At 37.3% G+C, this 22,017-nt stretch overlaps 1 protein-coding gene across 1 annotated transcript in view; it reads left to right on the top strand.

The window, feature by feature from the left end:
• Positions 1-22,017, top strand: part of PBRM1 (polybromo 1) — a 137,118-nt gene that overhangs the window by 21,822 nt on the left and 93,279 nt on the right. Inside the window, exons 4-10 of the mRNA XM_006876054.1 lie at positions 1,497-1,640; positions 2,225-2,341; positions 7,829-7,897; positions 11,333-11,431; positions 14,458-14,543; positions 15,284-15,379; positions 16,055-16,146. Coding sequence (XP_006876116.1) covers positions 1,497-1,640; positions 2,225-2,341; positions 7,829-7,897; positions 11,333-11,431; positions 14,458-14,543; positions 15,284-15,379; positions 16,055-16,146 — 703 coding nt within the window. The remainder of the gene's footprint in view (positions 1-1,496; positions 1,641-2,224; positions 2,342-7,828; positions 7,898-11,332; positions 11,432-14,457; positions 14,544-15,283; positions 15,380-16,054; positions 16,147-22,017) is intronic.

The following is a 22,017-nucleotide window of genomic DNA, read 5'->3' as shown; positions in this document are numbered from 1 at the left end:
CCCCTCCCTCCCCTCACCCACCCCCAACAAAGAATTCCCCCCACCCCCTTTAGTATGGGTTCTTTTTCTTAGTCTTTTACACAAGTGGTCCTATGCAGTATTTCTCCTTTTGTGACTAATTTCACTTAACACAATGTTCTCAAGGTTCATCCATGTTATGTGGTGGCTTGCTGTTTCCTTGTTATTCTTTAAGGTAGCATAATATTCCATTGTGTCAAACATCATTTTTAATAGAAAAATCTGTGAGGGTTCATGCCTGTTACACTACAGGAACAGAAATCTTCAAGTAAGTATTAAATAGTTTAAAAATGAAAATATCAGCACATTCATTAGCTTCTGTAATTTAGATTTTTTATCTTCAAATTCTCTCTCAGTGCTTTTGTTTGTTTGTTTTTCTTCTCTCTTAGTGTTTTATTAATTTTTGTTGTTGTTGTTAAATGCTGTTGAGTTAATTGTGACTCATCACGACCCTGCATAGGATTTACCAGGCTGTAAATCTTTGTGGAAACAGAAAGCCTTATCGTTCTCCCATGGAACAGCTGGTGGGCTTGAACTGCCAACTTTGTGGTTTGCAGTCCAATACTTTTTGTATGGAGGCATCACACTCTCATTTTTTAAAATAATTCACCTAGTTTAGAAAGCCATTTATGTCTGCCTTAAGTCTTTCTGTAATGAGGTAGAGCATAAATAAGTAAAATAATTTAATTTTGTTGTTGTTAAGTGCCTTCGAGTGGGTTCAGATTCATAGCAACCTGTATAGGGTCTCCGAGGCTTTAGATCTTTTTTGGAGCAGAAAGCCTCATCTTTTTCTCGTGGTACAGCTGGAAGTCTCGAACCACAGACTTTGTGGTTCTCAGTCCAGTGCTTATTATATGGAGCCACTGTGCTCCCCAAGGAGCTCTGGTAGCGTAGTGGTTACAAATTGGGCTGCTCACCACAGGGTCAGCAGTTCGAAACTACCAGCTGTTCTGTGGGAGAAAGATGAGGCTTTCTGATCCCATAAAGACTTACAGCCTCGGAAACCCTGTACAGGGTAGCTTAAGAGTTGGAACCGACTCCACGGCACATAACAACAACTGTGCTCTCCAATTTAATTCTAGAATTCCTTGAAAACATAACACTTAGTTGTTCATAAAGATGATTGTTGTTATTGTATGCCAATGAGTTGATTCTGTCTCCTATAGGACAGTCAAAATGCTCATATGGTTTCCTAGGTTTAATCTTCATAGAAGCAAATTGCCAGATCTTTCTCCTGCAAGAGCCATTGAGAAGATTGGAAGTACCAACTTTTCAGTTAGTAGCTGATTGTTTACCCATTGTGCCCTAAGGGTTTTTTTCCTGAAGTCATTAGGATTGTTAAATTTGTAATGAGTTTCCAAAGTTATATCTTAGAATACAAGTTTCTGCTGGGACAGGGTGCTTTAAAAGTAGTTATAATTGACATTCAATAAAAAACACTAGAATGATATATTTTTTTTCTCTTTTCTAACGTATAGCCAGATTCTCCTGAGTATAAAGCTGCTTGTAAACTCTGGGATTTGTACCTTCGAACAAGAAATGAGTTTGTTCAGAAAGGAGAAGCAGATGATGAAGATGATGATGAAGATGGCCAAGACAATCAAGGGACAGTGACTGATGGAGTAAGTGCAGCTGGAAACTGTGTTGGGTGGGCTCTCTGGAAGGTAGACAGGTATGTCTCCTGCTTGTGAATTTCTGTGGGCTGCTATGAGTAAGCTGTGTTTCTTGTGTAATTGTCTTGGCAACTAGAAGGTTAAGCAGGCATATGGGACCAGAGACTCCAGTCCAGTTACAAGGGGAACCTAGGACTGTGTGTATGTGTATTGTGTGTGTGTGAGAGATGGTTTTCACAAACTCCTCTTGTACTAAGGCATAGCATATTTGTAGCTCACTTTTAAAGAGAATCTTCGTATTAAGGACTGGTCCAATATTGCAAGACTTAGACATCTTGTCAGAGTAGGTTGTGATGAAAAGTTGGGAGTATTTTTGTAGGTTGAGCATTATTCCTAAAAGATGCCAAATGTGTTCCTGCCTCTGGAGCTCTGCAGTTGTTCTTGCCTCTGCTTAGAACATGCTTTCTTTGGCTCTTCTTATGACTGGTATATTTTCATTATTATGATTTTAGGAAGAATTTAATGTATAGCATTTTTTTTTTTTTTTTCTCACAAAGTACTTTTTTCCCTTCACTGTTCCACCTTCCCCTTAGTCTTCTCCAAGTTACTTGAAGGAGATTCTGGAGCAGCTTCTTGAAGCCATAGTTGTAGCCACAAATCCGTCAGGACATCTCATTAGTGAACTTTTTCAGAAACTGCCCTCTAAAGTGGTAAGTGATATAATTAAAGACTGGTGAATAGAGATATTTGATTATTTTTAAGGACATCAAATTTTTTTATTCTTTGTAAATAAAACAAGATGTTGGATGCAGCCAATGGATCGTTGTAGTCTTAGCAAGGCACAAAGATATGTTCTTTTATTTACTTAGCCAAGAAGATGTGGGTTTAAAAAAAATTATGTTTTTGGTTTCTTTTGTTGGCAATTCTCAAATGATAAAGGAAGCATCTATGCTAAGTCTTTTATTTATAATAAGGAAGACACATTTTCTTTGCATAGAGAAAAGGGTGAGAGGAAGAGAATGGAGTTCTTCCCCTCCTAGTTCTTCTTGATCTCCTGATGGTGGGGAGAGAGAAACAAATTAGGTATTCTTCTCCAAAAAGGAAAAGGTTTTCTGGACAAGTGAGACTCTAAAAATGTTAGAACTCCTACAGTTCATACCCAAGAGGTCATTGCTAACATAGCTATAGGTTTGAGTTACTTGAACTATTGGATCTAAAAATAATTTCTGTGGCCGTCATATTCTTAGATAGTTAGACAAGGTTGTACATTCTGAGGAGTCCTGGTGTAACGCTGCATCGTCATGCACTAGACCTCAAGGTCTTTTTAAAGTCTACTTAGCCGCTCCTCGCAAATCCTGCACAGGGTCACCATGAGTTAGAACCTACTCAGTGTCAACTAAGGGCAACAACAACATAGATTCTAAGGAGTCTGGTGGGCACTGTAGGATAAGCACTGGACTGCTAACCACAAGGACAGTGGTTCAAACCCATCAGCCACTCCTCAGTAACTCTATACAGAGTCACTGTGAGTCGGAACTAACTCAACAGCATTTAACAACAACAGCAACATAACATTCTAAGGAGTCCTGGTTTGGCACTGTAGAATAATCACTGGACTGATAACCATAGATTGGTGGTTCAAACCCATCAGCCAGTCCTAGGAAACACTATACAGGATAGCTATGAGTTGGAACCGACTTGAAGGCACTTGACAACATACGTTCTAAAATACTCCACTGTGTAACTTAATTGCGATCATTTTGGGTTTTTTTCTTTTTGTATATGCACTGTTCTAGATCCTTCCTTATCCATACCACTATCTGGGTTTGGAAGGAGCTGGAATAAGAGTTACAATGGTTGAAATGACAAAAAAACCCAAAATTTTGCATTTGGGGGTATAATAATAACCAGTATTTAGATATCATTTGGAGTCTTGATGTGGCACCGTGAGCTAATGCGTCAGACTGTAAAATCATTTGAACTGCTAGGTCGGTGGTTCAAGCTCACCAACTGCTCCTTGGAAACACCCTATACAGGGTCAGTATGGGTCAGAATCACCTCAACAGCACTTAGCACCAACAACATATATCATTTACTATATGCTTGGTACTGTGTTAAGTGCTTTTGCATGAGTAATTTCTTTTAAAAAAGGACCAGCACAAGACTGGTCCCTATGAAGTGGAGGTTAAAAATATCTCAAATGTCAAACTTTTCCGAAGTATTGTACTACTCCATCATCTCGATATCAGCTAATCTTTCTCCCTTCCATATCCTCCCTCCTGTTTTAGGGTTCCACAGTTCTCTGCAATGTCTCACAGAAATCATGAACAGTTAAAAGAGTGACTCACACAGTTGTACAGAGTGACAGATCCCAGATCCATGGGCCAGGTGTGAGTCTGGAGGATTCTCTTCACTCATGTGATTGTGGGAGCTGATGAACTCAAATTTTCAGGTCCAACAACAGGAGGCTGAGAAGCTGATAACTCAGCTTAAGTCTCAAGTAGCAGAGGTCAGATAAAGATGAGTCAGATATAGAATCCTAGAACAAGAGAACAAACTTTATGAAAGCGTTCCTATATATTGGATGCAGACCACATCCTCAGGGAAACTAAGGGTGGTGACTTAAGTCACAACCTCAAGTAAGGTGGTGTCTCAGATACATCCCACCCTAATCCTGCCTCAGTAACATAATGGATAACTCATTACAAAATAAGACCCTAAGTACAGGCATAAGAGCAACTACCACTGAATCAGTTCTGACTCATAGTGACCCCATAGGACTGAGTAGAACTGCTCTTAAGGGTTTGTAAGACTGTAACACTTGATGGGAACAGATAACCTCCTCTTTCTCCCTCAGAGCATCTGGTAGTTTTGAATCACTGACCTTGCGGTTAGCAGCCCAACACTTAGCCTACTATGTCACCAGGGCTTCTTAACCATAAGCATGTTGTTTGTTGGTAAGTGCTGTTGACTGTAGAGGCTAGGATTTACGTTCCATCACAAAATGGAGAACCTCAGCTAGAAGGGCTGTCTTAAGTCGGTTTATGCACTGCAGCAGCATATAAACTAGCTCACAGTTTTTTGTTTGATTTATGTCCAGCTCAGTGTTATTTTTATTCCATTTGTATACTTTTGTCCTGTTAGACTCTGCTCTCCCTGAAGAAGTTAAGTTTTTGTTTTTTCAATAGTGTGGTTTGGGGTGAAAGTTTTTTTTTTTTTTAATGTTTTTATTTTGCATTGAGTGAAAGTTTACAGGGCACATCATCAGCTTCACATTCAACCATTCATATAGCTTGTTTCATTACATTGATTATTATCCCCTCCATATATCATCAGTTTACAGTGTTTCTCTCTATCCTCTTTAGCTTTTTTTTTTTGGATGGATGGCGGGGGACTTGCCTTTTTGGAATTTACAGTCTCGGCTTTTAGGGAAGGTTTTTACATTTGTCTGTGGATATCCAGGGCTCATGTATGGCATTACTGAATAATCAGATGAGGGACAGTTTGCTATGTCTACTAGGTAGCTAGAGTCTGATCCTCAGAGCCTATGGTTTGGATGGTCAACAATGCTTGGGCCCACAGGGTCTTGGCCTCCTGACCGGGTCTGCACGGTCTGCATCCGAATCCTCCTTATTTATTGATTGTTTAAGGGACGCTGCCTGTCTTAGGTGTGGGGTGAAAGTTTGCAGAGCAAATTAGTTTCCCATTCAACAATTCATACACATTTTGTTTTGTGACTTTAGTTGCAACCCCCTCAATATAATAGCCCTCTTCCCTTTTCCTCCCTTAGTTCCCTGTTTCTATTTACCTATCTTTTCTGTCCCTTCCTGCCTTCTGAGCAAATGCTTTGGGTCTTGTTCTGAGAAACATGTACTTTACAGATGTTATTGTTCACTTTATAGACCTGATTGTTGTTTACCTGAATGGTAATCCCTGAGGGTGAATTCAGTTCCAGATTTGAAGGTTGTCTAAGGGCTTCCACCAGTCTCTGTCAGATCCATAATTCTGATATGAATTTGAATTTTGTTGTACATTTTTACTGGTATAAAATTGGGATCCTTATCAGAGGGGTTGGTTGTGGTAGCTGGGCACCATCAAATTCTTCTGGCCTCTGGCTAGTAGAGATGTGGTTTGTGTAGTCCATTATTCCTTTGGACTGATTGTTTCCTTGAGTCTTTGATGTTCTTCACTTTTCTTTGCTCTGGTTGTAAAAGCTGTGTCTTAGATGACTGCTTGAAAGCTGTTAAAGACCCCAGTTGTAACTCAACAAAATAGGATGTAGAATGTTGTCTTTATGGATTATGCTTTGCCAGCTGACCTAGGTATTCCCCGAGACTATAGATCTAAGTCCTCAAGGTCATTTATCTTTTTGTCTCATTTGTCTCAGTTTTCTATTTGTCTCATTTCCTAGCTCCTGAATTTCTTGAGGACAATAACCTTGCCATGTTCATTTCTCTGTTCCCAACATGTAGTTGTTGTTGTTAAGTACTGTGGCATTGGTTCCGACTCATAGTGACCCTGCACAGGGTTTCCAAGGTTGCAAATCTTTATGGGAGCAGAAAGCCTCATCTTTCTCCCGCGGAACATCTGGTAATTTCAAACTGCTGACCTTGAGGTTAGAATCCCAATTTGTAACTACTACACTACCAGAGCTCCTTAGGCCCCATCATAATGATAGGTATATAAGAAGTGCTTGTTAAATGATGAGTGGCATGCAGTTTCCCCCACTAGTCATTGACAAGACTAGTTATTTAAAGGTGTGTCTTGATTAGTTGTAGGATTGTCATAATATTAAAAGTAAAGCCTCTGATCACTGCTCTTCTGGTGTGTATCTGATCAGAAATATATATGTTTGCCATATGATTTAAAATGATAAGAGAATAATCATTATTCAGATCATATTCTATAGCAGGTAATCAATAGTGATGGAGCCACCAAGGGTGACTTTACACAGTAGAACATCTGTATCTGGGTGCCCCATTCCAGAAGGGCCTTATGGGATACCATGTAGCCGGATTTGGTTGGGGAAAGTAGGTTCCCATTGGTCCTTCAGACAACATGGACTAAAACCTGGAGAAAGAGGGCAATTTTTATTTATTTTCCCTTTTTTAAGTACTTCCCAGGTGATAGCTGACTGAGCACAATAAAAAAGTTGGGAGTACAAGAACCAATAGCCTGAATAACTCCATACTTCAAACCGGATGGCTTTACCAATTTGTCTTCTGAACTGTTTCTCAAAGATGGAGTTGCTCAAGAGCAGAAACGGCAGGAAAAGTATTTATGCCAACAAAGGAAGATTAGGATGAGGAAAATAGGGGAAAATGAGGGTCCAGACAGAGACGAAGCAACATTGAGATCATCCCCTCAATCCAGTAGCTGGGTGCAGACTATGGTCTCCTGCCTTTTGTTGTTGCTGCTCTGGCTCCAGTAGAGTATGAACAAATCAGAAGAGTCTGGAGACCTCTCTCACTCAAGGAGACCAACTTGATTTTTGGTCCACTTCACTCATTTCCTCTGAACAATTTAACCTATAGAAAAGCTTTAGGCACACAATGCATTGTGAGATCCTTTAAGAACATCCCCTCGACATGCTTGACTTTTCTTATGATGGGCTGATACTTGATAAGAAATCAGAAATTGGTTTCAATTTTACTTTATTTCTTTAATACAGTTTCATTTAAAATGTGTTTTATGGGAAAACTAAATAGTTAATTTTGGTTGAAACAAGTAGAAGCGTTAAGTTAAACATGAAGCTTACAAATCTTACAACCTGACTTCTTGATTTTTGAGAATTATTTTAAGAAATAGGATATGAGGAAATTTTAAAAGATTATAATAAGCTCTTGAAGAACATTTCTCTGTTTTATTTCCGGGAATGGATGTCTTAAGACCTTAAATTCAAGCTTGTATGATTCTGTGAGTTTAGGACTTTTAAAAACATTAGGTGGTAGTGTGTTTGTGGTATAATGATAAATTCCAAGTGTATCCTATAACATGTTATTGGATATTTTATTGAAATCAAATCAGTTTTGCTTCATATGCAAGGGGACTTCAAAAAGTTTTCGGGAAAATTCTGTTGTCTTTTGATTCCATTATTCTACAAACTTTCTGAAGCCTCCTCATATAACAAAAAACTGCACAATTGTGTATGTTGCGTTGCATCTCATACAACTGCTCAATTGATTTTTGTTTTCCAGCAATATCCAGACTATTATGCAATAATTAAGGAGCCTATAGATCTCAAGACCATTGCCCAGAGGATACAGGTATGAAGGTAGCCATATATGGTTTAGGGCAGATTAATCTTTTTTTTTTTTTAAGGGGCTTAGCAGTAAAGGATAAACACTGGACTAATAACTGCGGGGCCAGCAGTCCAAATTCACTAGCTGCTCCCAGAAACCCTATCCAGGGTTATTACAAGTCTGAACTGAATTGATAGCACTTACCTACTTTTAGGAAACAAGAGAAGTAGATGTCTGTATAATGGGTTATTAGCAATTTAACGTACACAGATTAGGGTAGTGTTACTGATTGTAACTTTGGAGGAGGCAGCTTAATGACTGCTGTCCTTTTTTATTTTTTTTCTCTAGAGCAAAGCAAAATTCTCTCTGACATAGTAAACATTGCTCTTAGGATAAAAATTAGAAAGCATTCCTAATAAGCATTTCTGATTGTGAAAGCTTCATTTGGTCATAAAGGCTGCTTTTTTTTTTTTTTTTTTTTTAAACTGTTACTGAAATTGTTATGTTGTTGTTGTTGAGTGCTGTTGAGTCAGTTTTGACTCATAGTGACCTTGTATAGGGTTTCTGAAGAGTGGACTGGTTGATTTGAACCACTGACCTTGCAACTCAAAGTGACCTTGCATTCCAGCACATTATCCTGAAATGCAATACCAGGAAAGGCTTTCAAAAAGTATGGGTTGCAACCTCAATATAAAGAAAACAAAAATCTTCACCACTGAAGCAATAAATAACATCATGATAAATGGAAAAAAGATTGAATTTCTCAAAGACTTCATTTTGCTTGGATCTACCATCTGCTTGGATCCACCATCAACACTCATGGAAATAGCATTCAAGAAATCAAAAGACTTAATGCATTAGGCAAATCTGTAGCACAAGACCTCTTTAAAGTGTTGAAGAGGAAAAGTGTCAGTTTGAGGACTAAAGCGCATCTGACCCAGGATATTTTCAGTAGCATCATATGCTTGTGAAAGTTGGACAGTGCATGAGAAAGACCATAGAAAAATTGATGCGTTTAAATTATGGTGTTGGAGAAGAATATTAAAGGTATCAAGGAAGAACAAGCAAATCTGTGTTGCGTAAAGTACAACTAAGAACACTCTTTCGAAGACAAGATGGTCTGACTTCATCTCTCATACTTCAAACTTATTATCAGGAGATAAAGTGGAGAGTGTGCGAAAAAGAGGAAGACCTACCAATGAGATGAATTGGCACAGTAACGCAACAGTAGGCTCAAGCGTAGCAGTAAACGTGAGGATGGCACGGGACTGAATGGTTTTCGTTCTGTTGTGCATAGGGTTGCTATGAGTCGGACCCAACTCAGCGGCATTTAACAGCAACAATACCTGATACAGAGAATGATCCAGTACCCTGAAGGCTTGGGATCTCTAATATCTATTTAGGGGAAGATGTTTTCATAATACTGAAAAATCACATCTGATCTTTAAACACCTCTCCAAACTTCTGTGTGCTCTCTCATATGTTGTCCTTTCTTCCAAAGAGCCCATAGTCACTGTTTTTGTTTTTTCTACTCTAATCATCCTTGTTCTCATATTTTCAAGTTATATATGTGTTCTTTCCTACCCTCTCGATGAAAGACTCTCCATTCCTTTCTGCATGTTGCTTTGAGTTTTTTCCTGCCATTCCACTGCCCAGAGATTTAAGTCATTTGTTTTCTACTTTTGCTGAAACTAGTTGCAGCTCCTTGTACCCCTTTTAACAATAACCAACTCTGTCTAACTTACGCAAAAAAATAATTTATGTAAAAATTCTTAGATAGCACGTAGAATTTAGGGGAAGGTAGGCTGGAGAACTAGCTAAGAAAATGGGAACTCAGAAAAATCATGGCACAGCTAAGATCCCAAACAGCCTTTCTGTGGCACCATTGCTGTTACCACTGTCATTTACCACTGGGTGCCTGGAACACTTGATGAGATGTCTGTAGTGTGTGATACCAAGTGTAAATTGACTGTCTGCTGGGCTTTTCTCCCCTATCAAAATCAAAAACCGCTACCCTATAGGACAGAGTCAGTTCCAACTCAGTACCCTATAGGACAGAGTAGAACTGTTCCTTAGAGTTTCTGAGATCTCAGTTTTCATGGGAGCAGATAGACTCATCTTTCTGGCTCAGAGCAACTGGTATATTTGAACACCAACCTTGTGGTTAGCCCAGTGTTTAATCTATAGTGCCACCTGAGCTCTAGGAATTTATTCCTACCATTCCCTCATCATTGCTTTAGTCCCTCAAGCCCCAGGAATGCCACTCACCCTGGCTGCCAGACTGCACACAAAGCAACCATTTGCCCACTTTCACCCTCTGTAGTGGGAGGTGGGATCCTGCCTATCACTTGTACTGGTATTCCCTCAATGTAAGATTACTCAGATGCTGAGTAGCCCCACGTGGCAAATACCCTGGCTCGCTGGATTCTGATTTAATTGTATTTACTCTGCTTTTGTAGCCTTTGCTTATGGTTCTACCCTTTCCTACCCTCCACTCAGTTTAGTCTCCTCAGTCTCTGGAACATGTCATATTCAATTTGGTTTTCCTCTCATGACTCATATGTACCTTTTACCTAGAGTTTCTCTCTAGGTAAATCAATTACAGTGAAACCTGTGAAAGCCGGAACTCCTTGTTTTTCCAAGTCTAGCAAGTTTCCTGCCGTTGACAGGATTCCGTTTACCACTTTTCTATTCTACTTCCATAAAAGATTTAAAGCCTCGGAAACCCTATTATGAATCGGAACTAACTGAAGGGCACTTAAGAACAACTATTAGTGGAAAATATTTGCATTTTTCTTCTGACAGGTTTCTGCCTTCAACATGCTCTAGCTTTTGCAGGTTTTATTATATATCAGTCTCCCTGGGTTATTTTGGATTGAGTGAACTTTAAGATGTAAAAGCTCTAACATGGAGCCTAGTACTCACAAAACGTTAGCCCCAATGCTGGTGTGAGATTTCTTTTTTTGTCTCAACTGGTCCATGTAGCTAAAAGAGTTTTGCTTCATACTTTTAAACCTCACTTTAATGACTCATGAGATACTCATAACAACAGTGCTTGGTATGTAGTAAACACTATGTTTGATAAGACAACTTTTACTAATATGATTTTTTGTTAATTTTGTTATTTTTAGGAAAATAAAGTATTTTTAATTTTATTACTTATCTCAAAAACTTCTTTCTAAATTGTTGTTGTTAAGTGTTGTTGAGTCTGTTCTGACTAATAGCTTCCCTTTTTTACAGAGGGCAGCTGGTGGGTTTCAACCACCAACCTTGTGGTTAGCAGTCCCATTTGTAAATGTGCAGTAGTAGTAATCCATAAGAGAATCAAGTACTTTATGTATAACTCACATATAAAGTCATAGAATATAATGGCATTTTAAATAATGTGGAGTTTTTTTTTAAGGTCATACTGATTAATTCTCATTAAGAGGACCTGGTATATTTTGTTGTTTACTGCAGAATGGAAGTTACAAAAGTATTCACGCAATGGCCAAAGATATAGATCTCCTAGCAAAAAATGCCAAAACTTATAATGAACCCGGTTCTCAAGTATTCAAGGTTAGTTTTATTGTTATTTTTCCAATGGTAATTTAGGGTCAGTATTTTTTATATGCAACACTTTTATTAAGATATATTTCACATATATAATTCATTGATTTAAATTGTACTATATAATGTCTTTTAGATTAATTCACGGAGTTGTGAAACCATCACCACAGTCCGTTTTAGAATATTTCCTTCACCTCATAAGCCCCATATTCATAAACAATCATTCTCTATTTTTTCCCCCTAACCTCCCATTCTGAAGCAACCAGCAGTCTACTTTTTGTCTCTATAAATTTTTATGTTGTGAACATTTCATGGAAAATTGAATCATACGCAGTCTTTTGTGGAGTGGTCCCTTTTTCTTAGTGTAGTGTTTTCAAGGTTCATGCATGTTGTATCAGTACTTCATTTATTTTTATTGCTATATAATATCCTGTTGTTTATCCATTCATAAGTTGATAGACATTTGGTTGTTTCCACGTATGACTTAAATGAAAAATATTGCTATGAAAGTTTCTGTGCTTTAGTGTGGATATCTGTTTTCAGTTCTCTTGTTGTTGTTAGGTGCCATTGAATTGGCACCTACCCATAGCAACACTGTGCACAGCAGAACGAAACACTGCACAATCCTGGGCCAACCTCACTACTGTTGCCGCACTTGAGTCCATGGATGTTGCCATATGGCCATTCCATCTCGTTACACGTCTTCCTCTTTATCTCTGACCCTCCACCTTATCAAACATGACATCCTTCTCCAGTGACTGGTCCCTCCTGACAATATGTCCGAAGTATGAGAGACGAAGTTTGGCCATCTTGGCTTCCAAGGAGCATTCTGGCTGCATTTCTTCCTAAACAGATCTTTTGGTTCTTTTGGCAGCCCATGGCACTTTAAATATTCTACTCCAACACCATAACTCAAAAGCAACCAATTTTTCTATGGTCTTCCTTATTCATTGTCCAGTTTTCACATGCATATGAGGTTATTGAAAATACCATGGCTTGGGTCAGGCGCACCTTAGTCTTCAAGCTGACATCTTTCTGATCACACTGTCAAAATTTTTTGCTATGGTGGCTGTACTAGTTTACATTCTTACTGGCATTGTATAAGGGTTGCAGTTTCTCAGCATCATCACCAACACTTCTTATCTGTTTTAAATCATCAGCCATCCTAGTGCATGTGAAGTAGTATCTTAATATATGATTTTGATTTGTATTTTGTAGTGACACTGATATTGAACATCTTTTCATGTGCATATTGATTGATCAGTTGTGTATCTTTGAAGAAATGTCTGTTGAAATATTCTGCCCATCTTAAATTGGGTTATTTGTCTTTTTATTGTTGAGTTGAAACAATTATTTATATATTCTAGATTTAGATCCATATCAGATACATGATTTGCAACAGTATTCTCCCATTCTATGAGTTCTTTTCACTTTCTTGATGGCTTCATTTGAATCAAAACTTTTTATTTTGATGAAGTCAAGTGTATCTATTTTTTTTCTTGTGTTTTAAGTGTCAAATCTTAAGAAACTGCTGCCTAATTCAGGATCATGAAGATTTACACTTAGCTTTTTCTTTATTTTTTTTCTAAAAGTTTTTTAGCTTTTACCTTTAGGTCTTTGATATGTTTGAATTAAATGTTTATGCAGTATGATGTAGAACACCAGTATCATTCTTCTAACATGGGATATTCATTTGTCCCAGTGTTACATGTTGAAAAGATTATTCTTTTCCCCAGTGAGTTATCTTGGTGCCCTTGTTGAAAATCAAGTGACCTTAGTTTAGATATGTGGGTTCATTTCTGAATTCTTAGTTCTAATCCATTCATATATGTCTGTCTTACGTCATAAAAGATTAGTTTTGGTCCCTTATTTGAATATTGATTTATTCCCTTCATTTAAACTTCATAATATAAGAAGCATTGTTTGTAGTGTGTGATACTAAGTGTAAATTGACTTTGCAACTCATTGCTTTGCAATTCCTTCTTGTAAGTTTTGTCATGCTGTAATGACTGGTTGCTTGTGGAACTTTTCTGAATTAATGATAAGCTAGTGGAGATTTGGCAAATGCTCAGAACATCTTTTGGAGTAAAATCATTAGACTCTTAGAAAGCTGACAGTTGCTGTGAGTAGGTATTGCTAAATTTTCATCTTTTAAGAAACAGTAAAAACTAGGAACGAACTATGAATTCATTTGTATTCTTACTCTTGATAGGACATTTAAATAGTATAGTATTGTTAGTTGATAAAATTAAGAATTCTGCTTTTTTATTTCCCCTAACCTAGATTGTCAAGATAAGTAAAAGTATGTATTTTACATATTAGTGTGCTATTAGTCTAAGAAAGTTCATTAATCCTAAATTTGTTTTCATAGTTTGTAATCTTATGGTTATGTCTTTCAGTTTGTAGTTTAGCATGGGCAGGTAGAGTTCCAGTTTTCCTCATTCCCTTTTTTTCCCTGTTTTGTTGTTGTTGTTAAGTACCGTGGAGTCAGTTCCAACTCATAGTGATCCTACACAGGGTCTCCGAGGCTGTAAATCTTTATGGGAGCAGACCACCTCATCTTTCTCCCGCAGAACCGCTGGTCGTTTCGAACTGCTGACCTTGAGGTTAGCAGCCCGTTTCGTAACCACTATGCTACCAGATATAGATACTTAAAAGCTACTTAATAAGTGTGAAAAAACTATTGTTTAACTTTTATTTAATTAGGATTCCTGGTGTGGCACTGTAGGATAAGAATGGAATGATAAGTGCAAGTTAAGCTGTTCACACCTACCACCTGCTTCTCAGAAACCCTGTACAGGGTTGCTATGAGTGGGAACCGACTCATCGGCACTTAACAACAACAGTATTTCATTAGTGACAACATAGTGAAGCTGTTTTTGGAAGGTTGTAGAAAGATAAGAGAATGCAACTTTGTAGATACTCAATGGAAGTATACTGACAATGGAAGAAGGTACTATAGATGATGCCCAATCCATGAGTGAAGACGTGTTAAACTTTCTGCTTTTTAAGTCAAATTGTCTTTATCTTGACAGGATGCAAATTCAATTAAAAAAATATTTTATATGAAAAAGGCAGAAATTGAACATCATGAAATGACTAAGTCAAGCCTTAGAATAAGGTATGTTAAAAAATGTTTAAGATCTTTGTGCCTTTATTATTCGACAGATTTTCTAGCTAGTGGAATCAACACAGTAGAGAAAACAAGATACATATTGCATTTCAAGGTTTTATGTGTAATTGATAATGTGGTTCTGAAGAAAGTCAAATAATGTCTACCTAGTCTATTCTTAGCCACTATGTAAAAGGAAACGTTTTTTAAGGCTTAACATTGCTATGTATTTTAATTGCTTTATACATTTATATAGTTGTATGTGATTATATTTTTCCATAAGTGTCTTTAGGTTGGTATCAGGAGATCTAAAATCTCAGCATGACTTGTCCTTCAACTTGGATTATATGTGACTTTGAACAAGTCTTGTTCTTGGGTTTTGTCTTATCCTACCCAAATGGGAGGCTTGGGTGGCTACTGCTGAAGCTTTCTTCTGACCCTAACCTTTGTTTCATTACCAGGCTCTCTGATCACTGAAGTGAATGTAAGTGCTATGGAGGATAGGTCCTTGTCTGCTTTCTTCTGCAGAGTTCTTAGGTTCTGGAACAGAGCCTGTTTCATAACAGGAACTCAGAAATATTTGAGCATCATTTATATTTAGAAAAGAGGAAGAAAACTGCTATTCCCTTGTCCTTCAGCCTTTTTGTACATCCAATTCTAATCTTACATATATGAGTTTGTTTCTGATTTCAGCTGTCAGGTTTCTGAGCTGTTTTTTTGTTGTTGCTTTTTATCTTATCTCTTGATAGAACGGCATCAAATTTGGCTACAGCCAGGCTCACGGGTTCCTCACATGGTAAAGGCAGCCTTAGTGAAGAGAGAAATCCTACTAGCAAGTATTACCGGTGAGCAAATGAGAGTGTGTGTGTATGCATGTGTGTGTTAGGTGTGAGAGCTGACCAATTCTTACATGGTCAGGCATTCTACTGTTTGCTTGATGCATATCTTGAAGTAATATTTTTGGATTTAATTATTATAATAATTTGTTACCATCTGGTTTTTTTGTTTGTTTTGTTTTGCTTTTGTTTTTTAAACTTATAGTATATCTGACTCACCTCTCAGAAAATACTTTAACAGAAGCTATTTGTCAGGCAGTATTCAATGTTCGGTAACCAATAAAATGGGTCATTGAATATAAACTTTATGTTAATTTATTTAGAATTTATGTTCAGTGTAAATTATGAGCATCTTAGGAGAAAGTGGCCGATAGTTGTGATTCAATCCTTATTTTTCATAAAACAAGGATTCGTATGCATTTAAGTAAAAAACAAATGGAAGTTAACCTATTCTAGGCTCTCTACCACCACTCCCTGTTTTCTAAGAGAAAAAAAAAAATCAGTCCTCTCAGCTAAGGTTGATTATGGTTGATTACCTTAAGAAGGACATAGATAAATTGAAGTCATTAAATAGAATTTTTCTCTTCAACGTGAATGCTTTCTTAACAAATCCTATTTCCTATAAAGTAACCAAATTATCATAACATTTTTCCCTGTCTCCTAATTGCTTGTTTTTCTTTGTAGTAATAAAAGAGCTGTCCAAGGGGGTCGCTTATCAGCAATTACGATGGCACTTCAGTATGGCTCAGAAAGTGAAGAGGATGCTGCTTTAGCTGGTAGGAATTAGATTATGACTAGTTAATACCCTCTCAACTTAACATTCTGACAGGAGAGAAATTCAGTGACTTTGGTCTAGCTGGGAGTTTCTCAGTTTTTGGACTGTATGCCATTTGTTGCATTTTTATTACATTCTTTGGTTGGCAAACATAAGCTTATTTTGCTGTATTTTATGTTGTTGTCTTGTAACTGGGTAAATAAGTACTTCTTTGAAACAAATGGTGTGAGGACTTAACAGATCCTGGTGTAAACCTATGTTAAATATTGAATATTAGTAAAATTATCATGAAAATACCAGAGAGAATGTCACATTATGTTAGAGTTTCATGTCTGTGGCTTTATTTCCAGTAGGCTATAATTTTTTGACTTGAGTTTATGATTTAAAGCCCTATCTAAATTACATGGAGTCCATGTGTGGCACTGTAAGATAAGCACTGGACTGCCAACCATAAAGTCAGTGGTTCAAACCCACCAGCCTTGCCTCTGAAACCCTGTCTATACAAGGTTGCTATGAGTTGGAACTGACTCCATGGCATTTTGCAACAACCATGACATAAATTACAATCTGAACATTTAAACAAGCCCTACAAAGGACATTGAGCATTAAAAATCAATGCAAAAGAATATAATGTATTAATAAACAGCACCTTAAAGGATAGTTATAGACATATATTTTAGTTCATTCTCTGAAGGTTTTATGGAAATTTCATACTCACAATACACTACGAACTAGAATATGAAATTATCTTTTTACATAGATCAGCCTAGTGCCAGCAGTAATTAATAGAACATCATTTATCTTTAGCTTTGTGTTTTACTGCTTAAAAGAACGACATATATGCTATCTAGCACAACAGATTGAAGGAAAACCACACTATTTACAACATTCTAAAAGATTTTTATTGTTTTTCTTCTAATAAGAAATGTGTTACCATAGAAGAATTCTTATTTTAAAATCTCAACTATAATAAAACAAAGTAAATGCCGTGAGTTTTGTGTGTAGTAGATCCTTCAGGCAATCACTTAGAACCTGTTTATCTTTCATTAAGATTCTCACATATTTGGTTTTCTACTTTCTACCCTTGAAGAAAATTTAGGGGCAGATGTAGTGAAAGCAGCAAAGAAGGGATAACTGATAATGCTAAAGCATCAGGAAAGAACCTTGGAAAACACAGGTGATAGGAATTCAAAATGTTTGTCTTGACTTTCTGAGGTGATTGTTGGGCAAACATCACTGTGCGCTGAGTAGGAGGGGAGGGAGATAGAGACGTAGTACACAGTTACAGTTACTAGAAGAACAAAAATGAGGTTTGTGATAGAATGAGAAAAAACAATTAAGCAAAACATAACATTTTCCCTCCTTTGCCCTCCACTTTCCTCAAAATAAGACAAGGTGGCCAAAAGAAGCATAGAAATAGTGGGGAAATAGAAGTCATAAGGATGAGACAAACAAATGCAAAATTTGTTATATCAGAAAGTGCATCAGTGTTCATGGTCTGAATTTAGTCGATTAAGACAGTTTCCAGTTTATTTTTTTTAATCTGATTATATACTGATTACAAGAGACATGTCTTAATACACACACTGGAAAAGTGAAAAAGATACATTGGGTAAATAGCCCAAGGAATCTAGGATAGTTACATTAATTTCCATTGAAACAGACTTTCAAACAGAGAAAGCGCTGCATAAAATAAGATGGATTCATACCTCATAATGATAAGAGGCTTATCTTTTCAGGAAGATAAATTATAAATTATAAAACCGTTTAAAATGTATAAAGCAAGTAAATGAAACTTCAGGAAGCAATTGAAAACATTCAGAGTAGAGCCTTTTCTAAATTATTGCTAGGTAAGCAGATTCCATGGCAGTGGTTTTGGTTTAAGCTTACAGAAAACCAGTGAAAATGGAGGTGATTTGAACATACTTCTTCAAAAGTGTATTTGCTTTATATTCCTTCAGAAACCAATTACCACAAATTTAGTGGCTTTTAAAACAATAAGATTTTGGAGGTCAGAAGTCTAAAATGAAGGAGTCAGTAAGCCAGTGTTCTTTCTGGAGGCTCTAGGGAAAGTCCATATTTTTTTTAGCCTTTTCTAGTTTCTGGGGTCTGCCTGTATTTATTGCCTTCTGGTTATTTCTGCCATATTCAAAGCATACCACTCCATTCTTTGCTTCTATTCTATCTGATTCCTCTTTTTACCTTTCTTCCTTCCTTTTATAAGGACCTTGTAATACACTGAGTGCTTACCAGAAAAATCTCTCATCTCAATATTTTTAATCTAGTCACATCTGCAAAGTCCTTTTTTGCCATATAATGTAACAGTCACGTGTCCCATAAATTAGGATGGCACTGTTTTAGGACCATTATTCAACCTACCACAAAAAAGCTTGATGTATAACAGATGTGTTCTGCACAATTAGAAAATACATGTTCTTCTTAGGTTCATATAGAACATTTAAAAAAATTGACGATGTACTTAGCCACAAAGCAAATCTCAGAAAAACAAAAATACTTAAAATTGAACCATAGGCACTATGATTGGCTACTACAAAAATAAGCAAGTTGTTCATCGAGAAGCCATCAAGTCCCTTCAGGACAAACCCCCTCTAAGACCAAAACTCAAAGGGAACACATAAACAGGCATGTAAACTTGCTGGCAACCACATTGGTCTATTGGTGAGTGGAAGAGGGGGAAAGGCAGCAATGAAGAAATGGACTGAGTTCAACCACGTTTCATAGACTCCTGTTGACCTGGAGATGAGAGAGTGAAGAAGGGCTTGTTGGTCCAAAGTGTGTTGACACCTGGGGACACCTGAGTCTATGGACGGGGGCATAGCCACAGAGGGCTAGAGCTGAGAGTGAAGCGTCCAGCTGATACAAAGTGAGGGGAGAGGCACAAGAACACCCAAACTTGCAGATAGTAAGTACCCATTTTTCCTAGCCTCAATGGCTTGATAATCAGAACTCAACTAGAGGAAGAATTTTAAAAAATATTTTTTTTTTTGGTAAAGGAAATGAGGGCAGATTGCTACAATTTGATGAACTTGACTTGTAACTTGTACTCATGGAGGTAGTAGCTCAAAATACCAACATAGAGGGAAGGAATCTTCACATCAAGTATCATCGCTATCCTCTCTGTATACAGGGTACATAGGGACAAGCAACTTAAACATTGGCTACTGAAAATGAGGGGGCGATAAAGGCACAAAGTGACTGGCTTACAAGTTTTCAAGAGGAAGTTTAGTTTAACAGTGTGTGTGGGAAGATAGAGTCCCCACTGAATAGTTTTCACCTTGTCTAGATGGGTCTGGTAAAAAGAGTTGGGGATAAGATTCTTATGATTCATGACTGATTGTGACTGCCATAACTGTAGGTAGAGAAGTTTTGTAACAAAAACTGGGGAGTAGTTAATTTTACAGTCTAGAAACAGAGGAGACCCTAGGACCATTACGGGAGAATAGCATAAGCGGAATGCGGGACCTTATCCAGAAAAGCAGTGACACCAGAGATGGAGGCAGAGATGGGAACATGGAGAAAGGGAGCGGCTGAGGATAGATTCTTGGGTGAGGGACAGAGAACTGGCGGCCAGGAGGTAGACTTGCAGAATGTGCCTTTTGGTGGTTTAAATTATTATATATGCCTGTGTGTTTAAAAAAAAAAAAAGAGCCAAAATGAATAGAGAGAAATACTGTTAACTGATGATGCATAGAGATTATAATCATTGTAAAGAAACCAATTATATGATTTGTTGAATGTAAAACTGATGATCTGTCCTATAAACTTTCACTCAATTCACAATAAAAACTTTTAAAAAAAAATTTGAACCATACAAAATACTACATATCAAAATTATAAGGTATTAGGAAGGAAACATAGATCTGAATGCTTCTGTTAGAAAAGTAAAACTGTTGACAGTAAATGAAGTGAGCATTCGACATAGGTAAATAAGGGTATAAAAGCAAAGAAATTAGGAAAAATAAGACAAAGAGCAGAAATTCATTCAGTAGAGGAAATCTATAATAGGAAGGAGCAGTAAAGTCACATTAGTCTATAAAATTTTTAGACAAAGCTATCAGGAATAAACAGAAGGCACAATATGAGGGGCAAACAAGGGCCATAGAGAAACTACAAAGAGAATGTGTAAATAGTTTTATGTAAATGACTTTGAAAATGTAGATGAAATGGCTAAATTCCTAGAAAGTGATAAATTTCTAAATAAAATTATTTGCAGAAGGAAACGGTTGAATTAGTTCTGTAACCATTAAGGAAATTAAATAATTAGCTAAAAACCTACCCATATAGAAAACATCAGGCTAAACATTCAAGGAACTGAAGTTTGTATGAACAACACAGAATGGAAAATATGCTACCCAGTTCATACTGTTAATCTGGTATAACTGCCTACCAAAACCAAGCAAAATAGAAGCAATATGTAGCCATCACTATATATAATACATGATGGCATAAATCCAGCCAAATCCATTGCCATCAAGGTAATTCTCTGACTCATAGCTACCCTATAGGACAGAGAACTGCCTTAATAGGATTTTCAAGACTGTAAATCTTTATGAAGCAGACCGCCACATCTTCCCTGTGCAGAGTGGCTGGTAGGCCTGCTAACCTTTTGGTTAATAGCTCAGCACTTTAACCACATTTATTCCAGAAATACTAGATTGGTGCAACAAACAGATAAAAGTATACTTTGCTACCTTAACAATGAAAGAAACATTGGTCATTAGTTGAATTTGATAAATGCTTCAATTCCCATTCGTGGTAAAATCTTAGCAAACAAGAATTAGAGAGCATCTTTCCTAACTTGATGAGGATCACTGTTTGTTAATGGGAAATGTTAGCAGTATTCCCTTTGCTATCAGAACTAAGTAAGAATGCTATTAATATTTTGGTCAAAGTTCTAGCAAGTGTGCAGTGATAGCAATGAAGGTATTGTTGTTATTGCTAGGTGTCACCGAATCAGTACAGACTCATAGTGAACCTATAGACAACAGAACAAAACACTGCCCAATCCTGGGCCAACCTCACAATTGTTGCTACCTTTGAGCTCATTGATGCTGCTACTGTGCCAATCCGTCTCGCTGGGGGTGTTCCTCTTTTTCTCGACCCTCCACCTTAGCAAACATGAGATCCTTCTCCAGTGACTGGTCCCTCCTGACAGTATGTACAAATTATGAGAGACGAAGTCTGTCCATCTTGGCTTCCAAGGAGCACTCTGGCCATACTTCTTCCAGCACAGATCTGTTAGTTCATTTGGCAGTCCATGGTACTTTCAGTATTCTCTTCCTGCACCGTAACTCCAATGCATCAATTTTTCTATGTTGCTGTTAAGTGCTGTTGAGTTAGTTCTGACCCATGGCAACCCTATATGGAGTTTTCAAGGAGCAGCTGGTGAGCTTGAACAACCGACCTTGCAGCTCAAACGGGTTTGCAGTCTAGCACATTAACCCACAGCGCCACACCAGGACTCCCAATTCTTCTATGGTATTCCTTATTCACTGTCCAACTTTCAAATGCTTAGGAGGTTACTGAAAATACCGTGGCTTGCATCAGGTGTACCTTAGTCCTCAAACTGATATCTTTGCTCTTCAACACTTTAAAAAGGTCTTGTGTAGTAGATTTGCCATATGCAATATGTCATTTGATTTCTTGACTGCTGCTTCCATGAGTGTTGATTGATCCGAGCAAAGTGAAGTCTTTGACAACTTCAGTCTTTTCTCCACTGATAAGAATGTTGTTTATTTTGTACAGTAGTGAGGATTTTTGTTTTCTTTGCATTGAGATGCAATCCATACTGAAGACTGGTCTTTGATCTTCATCAGTAAGTACTTTAATGAAGGTATAGAATCAGAAATTA

Source organism: Chrysochloris asiatica, unplaced genomic scaffold, assembly GCF_000296735.1.
Source record: "Chrysochloris asiatica unplaced genomic scaffold, ChrAsi1.0 scaffold00350, whole genome shotgun sequence".
NCBI classification, from domain to species: Eukaryota; Metazoa; Chordata; class Mammalia; order Afrosoricida; family Chrysochloridae; genus Chrysochloris; species Chrysochloris asiatica.
This window is presented reverse-complemented; position numbering and strand designations above follow the sequence as displayed.